The sequence below is a fragment of the Dreissena polymorpha genome, chromosome 3 (genome assembly GCF_020536995.1).
Source record: "Dreissena polymorpha isolate Duluth1 chromosome 3, UMN_Dpol_1.0, whole genome shotgun sequence".
NCBI lineage: Eukaryota > Metazoa > Mollusca > Bivalvia > Myida > Dreissenidae > Dreissena > Dreissena polymorpha.
The window spans coordinates 20,532,597-20,547,753 of NC_068357.1; the positions used below are offsets into that span (position 1 = coordinate 20,532,597).

Consider the following 15,157-nt stretch of genomic DNA (forward strand, 5'->3'; position numbering starts at 1 on the left):
TTAATTGACAGTGATCTTTAATGTATGTCATAATATAAATTAAAATCAATCTTAATTAAAGCTTGAGCGGTTGGTTTGTAATAAGTTTTGTAAATGTTGCTGTAGGATATGTATGCACAATAAATACTAACGCTCTGGCATATTGTGATGGTGATATGATTATATATTGCACAATGAATATGTGATGATGTTCTTGTGATAATATTGAGGCTATAATTAGTTTTTGAATTAAGCTAGCTAATTTCAAATAAGATACAAACACATCCCAATCCTAAAATTATCAGTAAGTTATAGTATTGTTTGCCTCTAGGCGCATAATTAATTGAAGGCCTAGTTTATCTGTTAATCCTCGCCCCATGTGGTGTCCCAGTGTGTACACTGATATTAATACACGATGTATTGGTCCACAATTAAATCTCTTATAAAAACATGTCTCTCAGGTGACTGAAAAATGGCTGTGTAGATGCAACAAATACTACTACAACGGAGACTAAGATAACACATGTTACAATTAATTTGTCTTCCTTGCGTTCTTCTTATACGACAAACACTTCTAAAACAAAAAAGCAAAAAGCCGCTACTGCTACTGCTTCGGCTACTCTTACTGCTACTGCTACTGCTGCCGCTGCCGCTGCCACTGCCAAGGCCGCTGCCACTGCCGCTGCCACTGCCGCTGCCACTGCCGCTGCCGCTGCCACTGCCACTGCCGCTGCCACTGCCGCTGCCAGTGCTGCTGCTGCTGCTACTGATAGTGCTACTGCTACTGCCACTGCTACTGCCACTGCTACTGCCACTGCTACTGCCACTGCCACTGCCGCTGCCACTGCCGCTGCTGCTGTTGCTTCTGATAGTGCTACTGCTACTGCTGCTGCTGATGCTTCTGCTGCTGTTGCTGCTGCTACTGTTACTGCTACTGATACGGCTACTGCTAGTGCTACTTCTACTGCTACTGCTAGTGCTACTGCTGCTGCTGCTGCTACTGCTACTGCTACTGCTACTGATTCTGCTACTGCTACTGCTGCTACTGCTGCTGCTGCTGCTACTGCTACTATTGATAATAATTCTCCTTCTACTTCTCTTTCTAATATTGCTAGCGATGCTTCATAATTTATTTTTAAATGTATCATTTTGTTAAAACAGGAAAGAACTGTTTTATATATTTTCTTAAAGGGATCTTTTCACGCTTTGGTAAATTGACAAAATTGAAAAAAGTTGATTCAGATTCGTAAGTTTTCGTTTTAGTTATGATATTTGTGAGGAAACATTAATACTGAACATTAACCATGCTCTAATATAGCCATTATATGCATCTTTTGACGATTTTAAAACCTAAAAATTATACAGCGTTGCAACGCGAAACGATTGAATAATTTGGAGAGTTCTGTTTTTGTCGTTAAATTTTGTGAAACTACGAAGATTGCTTATATAAGGTATAAAATACGTCGAGAATGTGTACTCGGCGGAATAGCTCAGTAGGCATAAGCGTTTATACTACAGGACTCTGCCAGGACTCCAGGGGTCACTGGTTCGAACCCTGCTCCGGGCAATGTACATTTCCTTTTTTTTTTTTTTCTTGATTTTTTACTGGAGCTTTTATGATCCAATGTTTACATTTATCAATATAAAGCATTTAATGAATAAGTTAAAAAAAATGCCAAAATCTGTGAAAAGGCCCCTTTAAAGGTGTAAAGAATCTAAACTTTTCTGCGATTTAAGTTTTATTTAACTGGATTAGTATAGGCCACATAACAGACGCTATTGTACTGATTTGTACTAAACAACATTTTGTCATAATCAACAGTTTTAACATGCCGCAGTTTCCTTGGAAGTTGACCTTTGATTGGAGTTATGTATAAAACATTAACAAGGTATTTGTTGACAGTTTGTCCTGTCACGATTATATATTAGTTGAGCCAAACGTGTGATAAAGATCCCTTTTGGGGTGGCGATAAATACTATTTATATTGTTCAACAGTGGGAGACTGAGAAAACGTATGTTACAATTAATTTGTCTACTTTGCCTGCTTCTTCTTTATATATTTTTCTTGCTAATCGTTTAAGTTTAGTTTTAGTTAAGTAGGTATATCAATTTACATTTTTTGATAGATATTTATTTGGATAGTAATGGTATGTTTTATTTGACTTGACATCATTGAACCGGTTTATTCATTGATAAGATCGGGATCTCCACAGGTGTTTAATCTCGATTGTTAGGTGGGGAGAAGGGTCCGAATGATAATGTTGTCGTCGGCTTACGAATCACATTTCACAAGTTTTAGACAAATATGCATACGTTATAAACCTAATTTAAGTATTACATAGATAATAACTTATCTTTATTTTGATGAACTACGTTTAAGGTATAAAACTATAATTATCTATGTGTTGTGTGCCGCATACATACCATCTTGCTTTTTTAAATTTGATCACAACGGTCCGAAGTCATAAACATTCATTATGCATGGTTGCTAAAGCACAGTGTATACTAACTAACCTATGTTTATTGTTGTTTGCTAGGGTTATTATTATTATGTTTTATTTTTTTTTATTTTTTTTTGGGGGGGGGGGGGTGGGAGGGCTTTTATAGAAGATTTCAACTAGTCCTTCAATTAACGAAAAAAAAATATTGGTATAGGAAATATAAAAGAGTAATAGACAGCTTCATTCATGCTGTTCTATTATGGTGTTTTAACGCATATAATTATGTATGGTTGATGAAGCACATTGTATGCTACCGATGTTTATTGTTGTTTGATGATGATGTTAAGTTGGTGTTGCTGTTGTTGTTAATGATGATGATGAGGAGGAGGAGGAAGAAGAAGAAGAAGAAGAAGAAGAAGATGATGATGATGATGATGATGGTGGTGGTGGTAGTAGTGACGACGACGACGATGATGATGATTTTGATTATGATAATGAGATTTGAATTAAATTAATGCGCAAAGATTTTTCTTTTTAGCGGCCAAATGCAGATATCTGCGCTCGGCCGCTGTAAGGGTTATGTAATATTTGCAATCTACATAGGAGTCAATAGCAGATACCAAGCACCATATGCTTATGAGAAACAAAAGCAAAATATTGGCAATCGCTGAAATCTCGAATATGACTTACTCATTTTATTAAATGAAAACCGGTAACTATTTTAAACGGTTATTATATTGCAACAACTTAGCGGTGTTTATCCAAAAGACCATTGTTATAATTACAGGGACGTCAATAGGCCAAACTATTCAGGAAATATGATTTGAGTCGTCAAGGATAGATTTTGAGATCAATGTACGTCCGATGAGATTTAAAGGGAGTTTGAGGCGTAGGGACAGATTCGTTCGAGTACGCGATCATTTGAGAACAAATTATGTTGAAGCTTTATCGGAATTCCGGAAATTTGCGATCGGTACCGATTTTTTCTGGTTCTTTTTTATTGATTCTGATAAGTTAGCGGCCGGCACGGACATGAATATTAACTGACGAAAACTTTTCGCTACTTTCCGAAAATCTTCGACATGTTGCAAATATCCGTAATATTCCGCATTGTACTCACCAGAAATTGCAACTAGAAAGACTACAATAAATCAGTTAGCTACGGCTCGGGCGGGGATTTACCTTTTATCCCTGTAAGGGACCTAATGCCCCAGACTACCGGCTATTTTTTCCGGAATTCGAACTTGATACACTTGATATCCCTGAATTAAATATTTATATCCGCACTTTTGATCTCTAGAGTGCTGACTGTTAGTATTGTATTTGACTGGAATGACTGTCGATTATGTGTTTTTAAGATTAAAACAAGCTTACGAAGAACTTTGTGTTTGCTTTTTTTGTACGCTTTCTTTTTAAAAATGTATTGTCCGCCACGGACGCAACAATTGACCAAATGTACCAGATTGTGGTCTCTTTAAAGTGCTATGTTTTTACTGCCGTGATATCTTTAACAAACTACACATTATTGATCGTGGACGTTTTGTACTCTTATTGAATTTGTTTCCCCAAAATATGCTCTTCTATTAGTAGATGTTTAGGTGACGATGTTCTAATTATAGATCTTACACGGCCAAGAAACACTAGATAGGTCTTTGCAAAGAGAGCTGTTGGATATCGTGAATGCGTTCAATGTGGCCTGTTTATTTCAGAAAGCTATGTGCAATGTTTTATGGGGATTTCTATCAAATTGTCAATTGCAAAATTTGATTTAATTCATTCGGATCTACAAGCGGGAAACTTCTTCATTAAAGTTCAATGGGCTTTTAAGAAGTTCGTTGAAAGGCCAAATTTGACGTTAAACAGCAACGCCGAAAAAATTGCTACTCAGTCTTATTTATCACTTTTTTTGTAAGATTTACCAGTAGACGTTCTTCAGTGAAATTAAGCAAACACACAGTGCCGACAAATATGGAAGGGTATTTAGGTAAAAATTACATCCTTCTTTGTGACTGTGTCATGATTCTTGATGGTACTTTCAATTAATATGTAGACACCTTTTCATGCTTGATGACACTTACATCTTGCCTGATGTCCAATGTCTATTTACATTCTGCTTAATGGTATCATGCATGTGTACAGATGCAACATTCTTGTTCGTTAATTGCATGCTGCATATGTGTATGTTGGTTTGTGCAGAGAGACTTGTGCAATAGGCGCAGTGCATAATGAAATCAAATATTAATGCGTTTAATAAATTAACGCGATGGTAAGATGTGAGTTTCACCCAAGCACAAAGCAACATACTATCATGCATGATACAATGATGTCAATTGACAGTCATTCCGAAATGCTACGGAGGACTACGGAAATTTACGGCGTATAACGGAAATTTTATGTTATAGGAGAAGTTGCGCACCTTTGTAAGATATTTGCTACTGAACCGAAATTAACCGCGTGTTTGTAGACTTAACTTTTTTTTGGTTAATGACTAACCATATTTTTTGTACAGTAATTTACCTTCAATAACCAAAGAAAGTCTATGGATATATTTCAATATATGCTACTAATGCATGTATGCAGAGCTCCAGATAAGACGCTTAAAGTCGTAAAAAATTGAATTAAATTTAGTAAAAAAGTAGACTTAAATTCTGTGCGTACGGTTACACATTGGAAAAATAAAATAAGAATTCAAAATGTGTGATCATGCGTAAAACTCAATATCAATGCATATAATGTAAACATTTTATCAATGAGTTCCCACTCGTCTAGGCCCTCATTACAATTATGAAATCAACAGCACTTTAACGTTATTATGAATAACAGACCATCTTTACAACAGTCGAAAAGCCGAACGTTTTCCATTATCTGGTCCTTTTATCGCAAAAAGTCTGCTGTAAACCGGCAATTGTCATTAGCTCTTCTTAGACTATAAACCTAAATGCGGATGTGCCAAAAATTATATTTACATGAAAAAAAAGAATTAATAATAGACTTTAAGGCTGGATTATTATAGAGTGTAAACCAAGATTTTGCTGAAAAAGTTATCTGGAACTTTGCATGTATGTTGAGAGGAAATCGATTACATAATTTCAAATTTACTAGAGTACTTTTATATTGCACCACATAAAATGCTTTAAAACTATAATATTGAAGTGCACATATAAACTTTATTATAGATGGGTAGGTATTTCGTGTCAATCTCTTTCACATATGAAAGAGCTGTTGGTCATGCTGCTTTAAGTACATATAGATGCATGACACAATTTAGATTAAGCAAAATAAAACACTAGGTATTTGCCAAGAGTCAAATATATACGAGCAGTAAGAGCGTAATCGTGCACAGCGATACTTACTCTTGTAGAATTGAAACTCTTATTGCTTTCTTTCGAAATAATTTCATGTGTCCGATCTAATATGCAATATGCCCGGTGTTTTTTTTGCGGATTAATGTTCCGTTTTAGATCCATAATTAACGAATGCCTCAATATTTTCAAAAATTAACACCGGAATAATGTTCACCGACATTTTTTCATACAGATTGGATATAAATATTATAGAGCTTAACAAAAAATACATTAAGCCCTGTTCTCCCGGCACACGTGCTGGACACACAGGTGGTTAGCGTGTGGCTATGATAATAATTAGTGAAAACATCTTTTTGAATGATAAATAATCATATTAAAACGAAAAATCAAATTTTCTAGTAAAAAAAAAAATCACTACCGTTTTATATATAACAAGGTATCCAACTCGAAATCATCCGAAAACGGGGTGCATCGTTTTGAGCAGCCATTACTAAATTAATTTTGCAGCGATTTTCATGACCCGGTCTTATTCAACGCAGAAATGAATTTCCTTTTAGGAAATGTATATATATTGTTATATTTCTACACATGCTGGGTCAAATTTTAAGAAATAAAGCTATACATAATTCGCTTGACCCAGTTGTTATCGATCAGACCGTATTTATGAATGAAATCTCCAGTTGTAAGGACACAACTCCGCATTGGAGCAATGAAATCACCCTTGTGTTTAAAATGTCAGTTGGTTGAAATGTATGTAAACAAAGGTTTGAAAATGCGCTGGACAGTTAGTTTTGATGCATAATTCTACGGCAAGCACGGTAAGAATGTTTTTTTTTCATACGTTTTATTGAATTATGGTATCGAGGTTCGTGAACTTTGCAGGGAAAATGCCCATTTCCCCGTGAAGATTTCAGTCATGAATACTGTCTGATCGATCACAGCTGGGTCACGCGAGTTGTGTATCGTGTTATTTTTTAAAAGTTGACCCAGTATTTGTAAAAATATTGCAAGACATATACATTTCCAGAAAGGAAATTTATTTCTGCGTTGAATAAGACCAAGATCGTGAAAATCGCTGCAAAATTGATGAAGTAATGGCTGTTTAAAACGATGCATCCCGTTTTCGGATGATTTCGAGTTGGATACCTTGTTGAATATATATTTAACTTATTTTTTTAAGAAAAGTTGATTTTTCGTTATAATATGATTACTTATCATTCCAAAATATGTTTTCACTAACTAGTATTATAGCCACACGCTAACCACCTGTAGCTGGACACTTTTAAAAAACACTATACAAATTCAAGTACTTATGCATTTAATTGATTGTAAACAATGACGGTTGAAATCCGTGCGTGGGAATTTTTCTGGTAACCAAGAGCGACGTCAACGTTCATGACAAACCTGTTTATATGACATTTATTTATTGATTTTTTCCAACTTGATTGAAAATTATGTTTTATGATATTTTAATACATGTAGATGAAGTAGTTGTTTTCTCAACGAGGAGTACAATAGTTGTACAGTACTAGACACGAGTACTTGTAACTTTCAGGTTTCTCTGTATACCACAGACATTATATAGTCATAAAATGATAAATATGTGTTTATAGAAATTGTAATTATAGCATGGTAAACAGACTAGAGAAATCTGAAAGTTTCACGCACAGGTCTGTGGCAATGGGGGTTTGGGCTACTTTATAAATATGAGGTCGATATGCAATGCACATCGGTAGATTACGTCTACTGTAATTATTTGGACTAGGGAAGGGCCACAATTCCAACACATCAGCCCCGTTATGTTCTGAATAAAATGCATGTATAATTTCTTGAGTGCCAATTGCATCTTACAAATATCAAAAACATTCACGGCAGTCAATTCATTGTGTAAACTTACTGGTCTTCATGGCAATAATGAACGTATTTAGTTTAATGGAGATTATATAACGAAGGGAACTAATTCAGCTTATTCAGTTTACTAGTCAAAATGATTCGGATGTTTTCGCTTTTTTTTCCGAAAAGTAATTTATTCAACATACGGAAAATAAACGCGCGCCACCTGATGTCATAATTTAGTAACTTGCATTCTGCTTACTGCCTGTTGCTAACTGCCGTTGTTAATGACGCTTAGTGGCAAAACCGATTATGACTGGTTTCAGGAATAATGAACACACAAACATTGGATAGTCACCAAGCATGTTGAAACAATCATCAAGTATAACCGATAGAGAACAAGCATGTTGGAACTGTCATGAAGCATGTTAGAATAAACATCACGCACAATGTAAATATTATTCATGAATGATGTAATGTTGCAGCAATCATCAAGTATAAACGAATAGACAACAAGCATGTTGGAATTGTCATAAAGCAAATTAGAATAAGCATCGGTCATAATGTAAATATTCACCACGAATGATGTAACTTTTACCTAAATATCCTTCCATAGACATGTGTTGTTACTAAAATAGACATAGAGATTTGAGCATTGGGAGTGACCTAATCATACTGTGCTTTAGCAGTATTACGGAATACCGTTAGTGCCATCGTGGTTACACATTACAATCCAGAGGGCGAGAACGCGAGAACGCGATAGTACGATGGCGACAATGTGACAATACGATGATGACAGGGTGACAATACGATGGCGACAATGCGATAGTACGATGGCGACAATGCGAGAACGCGATAATACGATGACGACAATCAGACAGTGCGATGACGACAGTGCGACAATACGATGGCGACAGTGAGATAGTACGATGGCGACAATACTACAGTTCTATAGTGCGATAATACGATGACGACAGTGCGAAAATACGATGACGACAGTGCGACAATACGATGGCGATAGCCGACAGTGCGATAGTACGATGGTGCCAATGCGATAACGCGATAGTATGATGGCGGCAATTCGAAAATGAGATGGCGACAGTGCGACAATACGATGGCGACAATGCGATAGAACGATGGCGACATTGCGATGATACCACGGCGACAGTACGATATGACTATCGCATTGTCGCCCCCGTACTATCGCACTGCCGCCATTTTATTGTCGCACTGTCGCATTGTCGTCATCGTACTAGCGCGTTTTCGCAATCGTACGAACGCATTGTCGCCATCGTATTGTCGCACTGTCGTCATCGTACTTTCGCGTTCTCGCATTCTCGCCCTCTGGATTTTAATGAGTAACCACGGTGGCCCTAACGGTATTTTGTACAGTAAAGTGCGTAAAATCTGGTTTGGAATAACAATTTTTATGCCGAAAACCCGACTTTGTTTTATAAGTAGTAGTCTAAATATACAATGAGTTTTCCGAGCATTAAATAAACATATTAAAATAAAATTCATGTTCGTATCAGTTGAAGTTCTTGTTAATAGTAGAAGCAAAAAACACAATAAAACGCTGATTGGGCTTACTAATTTGAGGCAAGAAAAAACACATCGCGCTATTATATATAACATATAACGCGCATCCGCAAAGTTCGAGCGCCCGTCTCGGTGCCGTCGTTTCCGGTGAAAGTTTCGCACAGGAGCTACCGAGTTAGGATATGAGACCACGAATCATGGCTTGACTTTATATATCAGTCAGCGTAGTACCTGACCAGACTGCGCGGTTGGACAAGCTAGGATGGACCAACTTCGGCCGCATATGACATAAGACCCATTTTCGCATGACGCGGGTCATCTGACCTTTATAATGTGTATATAGCTTTGAATGGAATTTGCACATAGTTTTTGGCATGGACTTATTGTTATGTTAATGTGTTGCACGCTTTCAAAAGCAGAGGGCATATATAAGATCAATTATACTACGGAGTTCATTTTCTGTTGCAAAATGAAATGCAATAAAGATTGTTACTCAGCGGTGTGTACAGTATGACAGCGTTGTCTGTCTGCGATGCATTTATACTGGTTCTAAGCTGGCATACTCACCAATTGGACTCAACCATCTGCTCGAACAAGAAATGATAAGTTCTACTAGCATAAACCTTTAATTGTAACTCATTTTAAAAATATTCATGTTATTTATATTATTCAATTTATTATTCAAAATTATAATTATTATTTCCTTTATTGTTGTTTTTCGCATTAAGAAACTTATTCGGCTTACGAAACTGAAAAATCCCATTGGAAAAAAATCCCATGGGAGAAAAAATCCCATGGGATTTAAAAATCCCATGGGATTTAAAAATCCCATGGGATTTTTTGTTTTTTTTTTAAACACGACTAAACGCATTAAAATATCGTAGTTGTTCATCATTTCATAAAATATGATGTTTCTGAAAGTTTCATGAATAAATCTCTCAAAATAAGAAAAAAATCCCATGGGATTTTTTTCTCCCATTTTAAAATGGGATTTTTTTATTACTAAATATTTTTATATATAATTGGCATAAAACCAATATACAGTCCTTAAATAACGTTAAAATACTTGCAAACGCAAATAAAACACGTTTTTTAAAATGTTCAAAATCCCATGGGATTTTTCTCCCATTTGCAAATTATGGGAGAAAAAAAATCCCATGGGAGAAAAAATCCCATGGGAAAATCGAAAATCCCATGGGAAAATGCAAAAATCCCATGGGAACCCCAACTTTGCTTATAAATTTCATAGTGAAGAAAACGCGTTTTTTGAGTGAAAATAACCAATTATTAATCAACGATAAGACTTTTATCGCATACTATGTCTCAAAGTAGCAAATCTTTAAGAAAAAGGGTACTTAAGTTTGCGAAATTTCGGTTTCGCAAAGTTTTTCCGGTGGCCGTTACTTGAGTAAAGCGGGTCTAGAGTTATATTAAACATTTCATTTCCGAATTTGTAGTATAGAGCAAATGAGTTTAATATTTAACATATGTTTAAAGTAAAAACAATAACTGATGTATTCCGTAAATGTTCTGTAGGTTCAAACGTATGTTCAAATATAGTTTTGTAATTCATATTAACAGTATATGTGCTACTTTCATATAGCTTTTTTTTACTGCATTAACATTATTTAAGCATTTTAATAAAAAACCCATATGTTTTGGTATTTATACACGCACTGTACATTCTATAGTATTCAATTACAAATGTGTTAGTTACAAACAGAACCGTACATTATCATATGAGACGCGTTCTGATAAAACGGGGCTACACGGCATGTGCTTAAAGTTTCGTTCCATATTAGCCAATGCAGTCAGCACAGGATAATCAGAGACGACACTTTTTCAATTCCACTACATTGATACAAGCGAAAAGTGTCGACCCTGTGTCCCAAAATATTCGAGCGCGGCTATATAATATAATTCTAATAATGTGCAGTTATCCCAACTACACCTTTGTGAGTGACAACGAGGTATCAAAGAATGCAAATCCGAGAAGTCGCAACACGGAAACCTCCCTACATGGCATTATTCTCGACATTTACCTGCTGTCGCGATGTGATTATCTCGTCTGTACCCTCTCATCTAATGTAGGTATTACTGCAAACATTATATATGGATTGTTACTTGTTAATTGTAAGTGCAGCATTTTTCATCGGATCTTTCACTTACTTCATGAACATTTAAATCGGCATACACGATAATATATTATCTTCATCGAACTCTACACATTCTGCATTTATGTAAACTCTTATGATACATGATGGTTGTATGTCAATATTAAATTCAAATGGCCCCATCATAATTGTGGTATTTAGCGGTCCCGTAAACAGAAGTGATTGTCCAAATCATTTCAAAATTTCGAACATGTCTGAAATTGCAATCAGACGGATTTCAAATTCAACTGCAGATTAAAGCCACACACCTTGAAATGAAATACATGTTAATCAACACATATAGATGCATTTTGAAAGTGTGCAAAATTGTCATTAAATCTATAGCCTAGTTAGCAAGCATATTTTTTTATTATTTAAAACCGAAAGTTGGATTTCTATACATATACGTCCATTTCGACAAACGCGATTATTTTCGAGTTTTAAAGCGCATGTAACCACCAGATATAATCTAATTGGCATAGATACAATCAAATCTATAGCCTAAATAGCAAGTAATTTATTATTTTTCAAACGGTACCGCTTTTAAAACCGAAAGTAGGATTTCTAGACGTATACGTCCATTTCGACAAACGCAATTATTTTTAAGTTTTAAAGCGCAAAAAGACGGATGTCTACCTTGTAACCACCAGATATATTCTAATTGGCATAGATAAAATATGTTTTATACTTAAATTTACTATGCCATGTATTTCATTTCAACGTGTGTGGCTTAAATTCTAATTAAACTAGATGTATGTTAAATGTTCAAGACCTCTTGACGTGATATTACCATTGTTATATTGTCTCCATTATTTTGATTGTTATATTGTTAATAACAAAATAAAAAATACGTATAATGACAATGTTACCAATATCTTTAAACGAGCTTTTTTTGTGACAAGTTGGCAAGCTTGTTTAAATGTTATCAATCTTTGCTTGCCCCATATCCTATGCAACAAACTGTATGATTATACTGTGAAAACATTTCATCTGCTACTTACCTTTCCTTATCCAATTATTTGTTTTATTATCCTGACAAGTACTGTATGCACACTGTCGAATCTATCAAACCCGGTAGGCATCACATCTCTAGTTGAAACGACCTCCCCTAATGCTTGCTGATGTCTCGTCCGCAGGTCTGTAGAGCGGCATACGAGCTGATGCAGCCGCTACATGGAGATGCCTCAGAGTGGTTCAAATCTCTCGACAGCACATATTACGTCCACGGGCAGAACGCACACAACTTCGTGTCGGTCGAGGCCCACCAGAGTAGACGTGAGGGTGAGATCAGCTTCAACGTTGGTGACACGATACGCCTGGCGGACAATCGCTGGGACGGGTATTGTTACGGTACGAACGTGAATACGGGAAAATCGGGTCTCTTTCCGTTATACAAGACGATAAATGAAATAGAGCGAGCGAAGATGCCTGTATACCCTGAAGTACCAGATTTGTTATGAATTAAGTGTGTTTCAAGGCTCATATCAGCACATAGCAATCTGTAAAGTTATAATTGAGATTCTAGTTAAGAGATCTAAATATTGCCATCATTTGAAAGTTATTTAATTTGGGTATTTTTTCTCTTCCTCTAGAGATCTTCTGTGCAAATGAACAGTAAATGGTCAATAAATCTCATTTACAAGATATGTACCATACCCAAAAGACACTCAAACTGAGTCTTTAAATATTATTGCTATATGTTTCTGCTTTCATGCCATTGTTAAACACATTTATTTTATGCTCTTGTACCCCAAGAAGGATACATATTTTTCATTATCGGTGCATGGTAATTTTAAGTGCACCTGTCTATCAAACATTAAACTGGTAAGTTCAATTTTATTTAACTTTGTCCTCACTGTTTCTTCATCGCGAAATAGTAATATTACTTTCTTCAAATGTTTACCATCATGTGACAATTTGTCTGTCGTATAACCGTGGCCCAACCTAGAAGCTTAAGACCACGCAGCTTTTATGAACGCTAACTTCATCGTTCATTATGCAAATTTATGTTTATTTAATTATCGCGAATTTGTATTTTCTTGTTCTGTCTCACAAGATGGCGGCGAGCGCGTTTGTGACGTGACGTCATGCTAATGTTTGTTCGCGCATGGTGTTTTCCTGCAAAACAACATAACCAAAAATCCTACAAAAACTAGATTTTCCCCGGCTATGAAATACATACCAACGTGTAGATCACATTTTAAGCCTTCAACACAAAATATCGAGCCGTTTATATAGCACTTAACTCGCTGTTATTAGCGGCAACTTAAGATAACTTAGCGTCCATAAACAATCGTTCAATTAAAACGAATGGTGATTCTTTCCTTATAAACTCATTCCATGTATCTAAATTACTGCACTGCTTGGTATGATATGTTGATAACGCGATTGCCTCGCGTAATCTTAAAACTTGGATCTGTTTGTATACACTCCGATCATTAAGTTGTTATGTGTTGATTCAGGAGTTCGGTCTTAAAAATGTATTCAACAAGATTTGAAAGGAAAACGTCGATCGACACTGAAATAAGGTTTGTAAAAAATGTACTTACGTCATTATTTATATAAAGGTATTTATAATTATGTTAAATTTAAAAATGAATTGTGTTTAACAAAAAGTAAATGTAGTGGGTATGCATGTATAATAAACGTCAAGTATCGTTATTTTTAGGACGACAAAAGTAACAACTATTGAACTGCGAATCACGTGCATTGTTTTGGCATCAATAATAAACTATTTTGTCACGACAATCGTTGAATTGATGTGCATGCAATGAACGATGGAGTCATTTTAAGAGTCATTTACTGTGGCCATAGTCGACTTTTAGTAATGAACGATGGTGTCATTTTAAGAGTTATTTATTGTGGCCATAGTCGACTTTTAGTAATGAACGATGGTGTCATTTAAAGGGTCATATACTGTGGCCATAGTCGACTTTTAGTAATGAACGATGGTGTTATTTTAAGAGTCATTTACAGTGGCCATAGTCGAATTGCAGTAATCAACGATGGTCTCATTTTAAGAGACATTTACTGTGGCCATAGTCGACTTTCAGTTATGATCGATTGTGTCATTTTAAGAGTCATTTACTGTGGCCATAGTCGACTTGCAGTAATGAACGATGGTGTAATTTTAAGAGTCATTTACTGTGACCATAGTCGAATTGCAGTAATGAACGATTGTGTCATTTTAAGAGTCATTTACTGTGGCCATAATCGACTTGCAGTAATGAACGATGGTCTCATTTTAAGAGTCATTTACTGTGGCCATAGTCGACTTTCGGTAATGAACGATGGTGTTATTTTAAGAGTCATTTACTGTGGCCAAAGTCGACTTTCAGTAATGAACGGTGGTGTTATTTTAAGAGTCATTTAATGCGGCCATAGTCGACGTTTAGTAATGAACGATGGTGTTATTTTAAGAGTCATTTACTGTGGCCATAGTTGACTTGCAGTAATGAACGATGATGTCATTTTAGGAGTCAATTAATGTGGCCATAGTCGACTTTGGTAATGAACGATGGTGTCATATTAAGAATCATTTACTGTGACCATAGTCGAATTGCAGTAATGAACAATGGTGTCATTTTAAGAGTCATTTACTGTGGCCATAGTCGACTTTCAATAATGAACGATGGTGTCATTTTAAGAGTCATATTGTGGCCATAGTCGACTTTCAGTAATGAACGAAGGCGCGATTTTCAGTGTTATTTATTGTGGTCATATTCGACTTTTAGTAAAGATTATGGACTTTTTATAGTCAAAAACAATAATTCGATTTTATAATAATCTTCAGTGGCAAAGGATGAGTTGTGCTAAAGAATTAAACTTGAAAAAAATATTTTCTCACGCCGTGGCTAGACATCTAGAAGGAAAGAACTAAAAAAATAGACTATTTTTTTAAATTTA

The 15,157-nt window shown here is 35.6% G+C and overlaps 1 protein-coding gene and 1 long non-coding RNA gene across 2 annotated transcripts in view; one reads left to right on the forward strand and one right to left on the reverse strand.

Annotated features, from left to right (window-relative positions):
* LOC127873234 (uncharacterized) overlaps nucleotides 1-12,569 on the reverse strand; it is a 26,666-nt gene extending 14,097 nt beyond the window's left edge. Inside the window, exons 1-2 of the long non-coding RNA XR_008046066.1 lie at nucleotides 12,253-12,569; nucleotides 11,141-11,195 (exon numbers count right to left, since the gene is read on the reverse strand). This is a non-coding gene — a long non-coding RNA (uncharacterized LOC127873234). The remainder of the gene's footprint in view (nucleotides 1-11,140; nucleotides 11,196-12,252) is intronic.
* The window catches only part of LOC127873229 (alpha-(1,6)-fucosyltransferase-like), a 31,439-nt gene extending 18,728 nt beyond the window's left edge, over nucleotides 1-12,711 (forward strand). Inside the window, exons 7-8 of the mRNA XM_052416992.1 lie at nucleotides 11,035-11,185; nucleotides 12,388-12,711. Coding sequence (XP_052272952.1) covers nucleotides 11,035-11,185; nucleotides 12,388-12,711 — 475 coding nt within the window. The remainder of the gene's footprint in view (nucleotides 1-11,034; nucleotides 11,186-12,387) is intronic.
* Nucleotides 12,712-15,157: the final 2,446 nt, after the last annotated feature.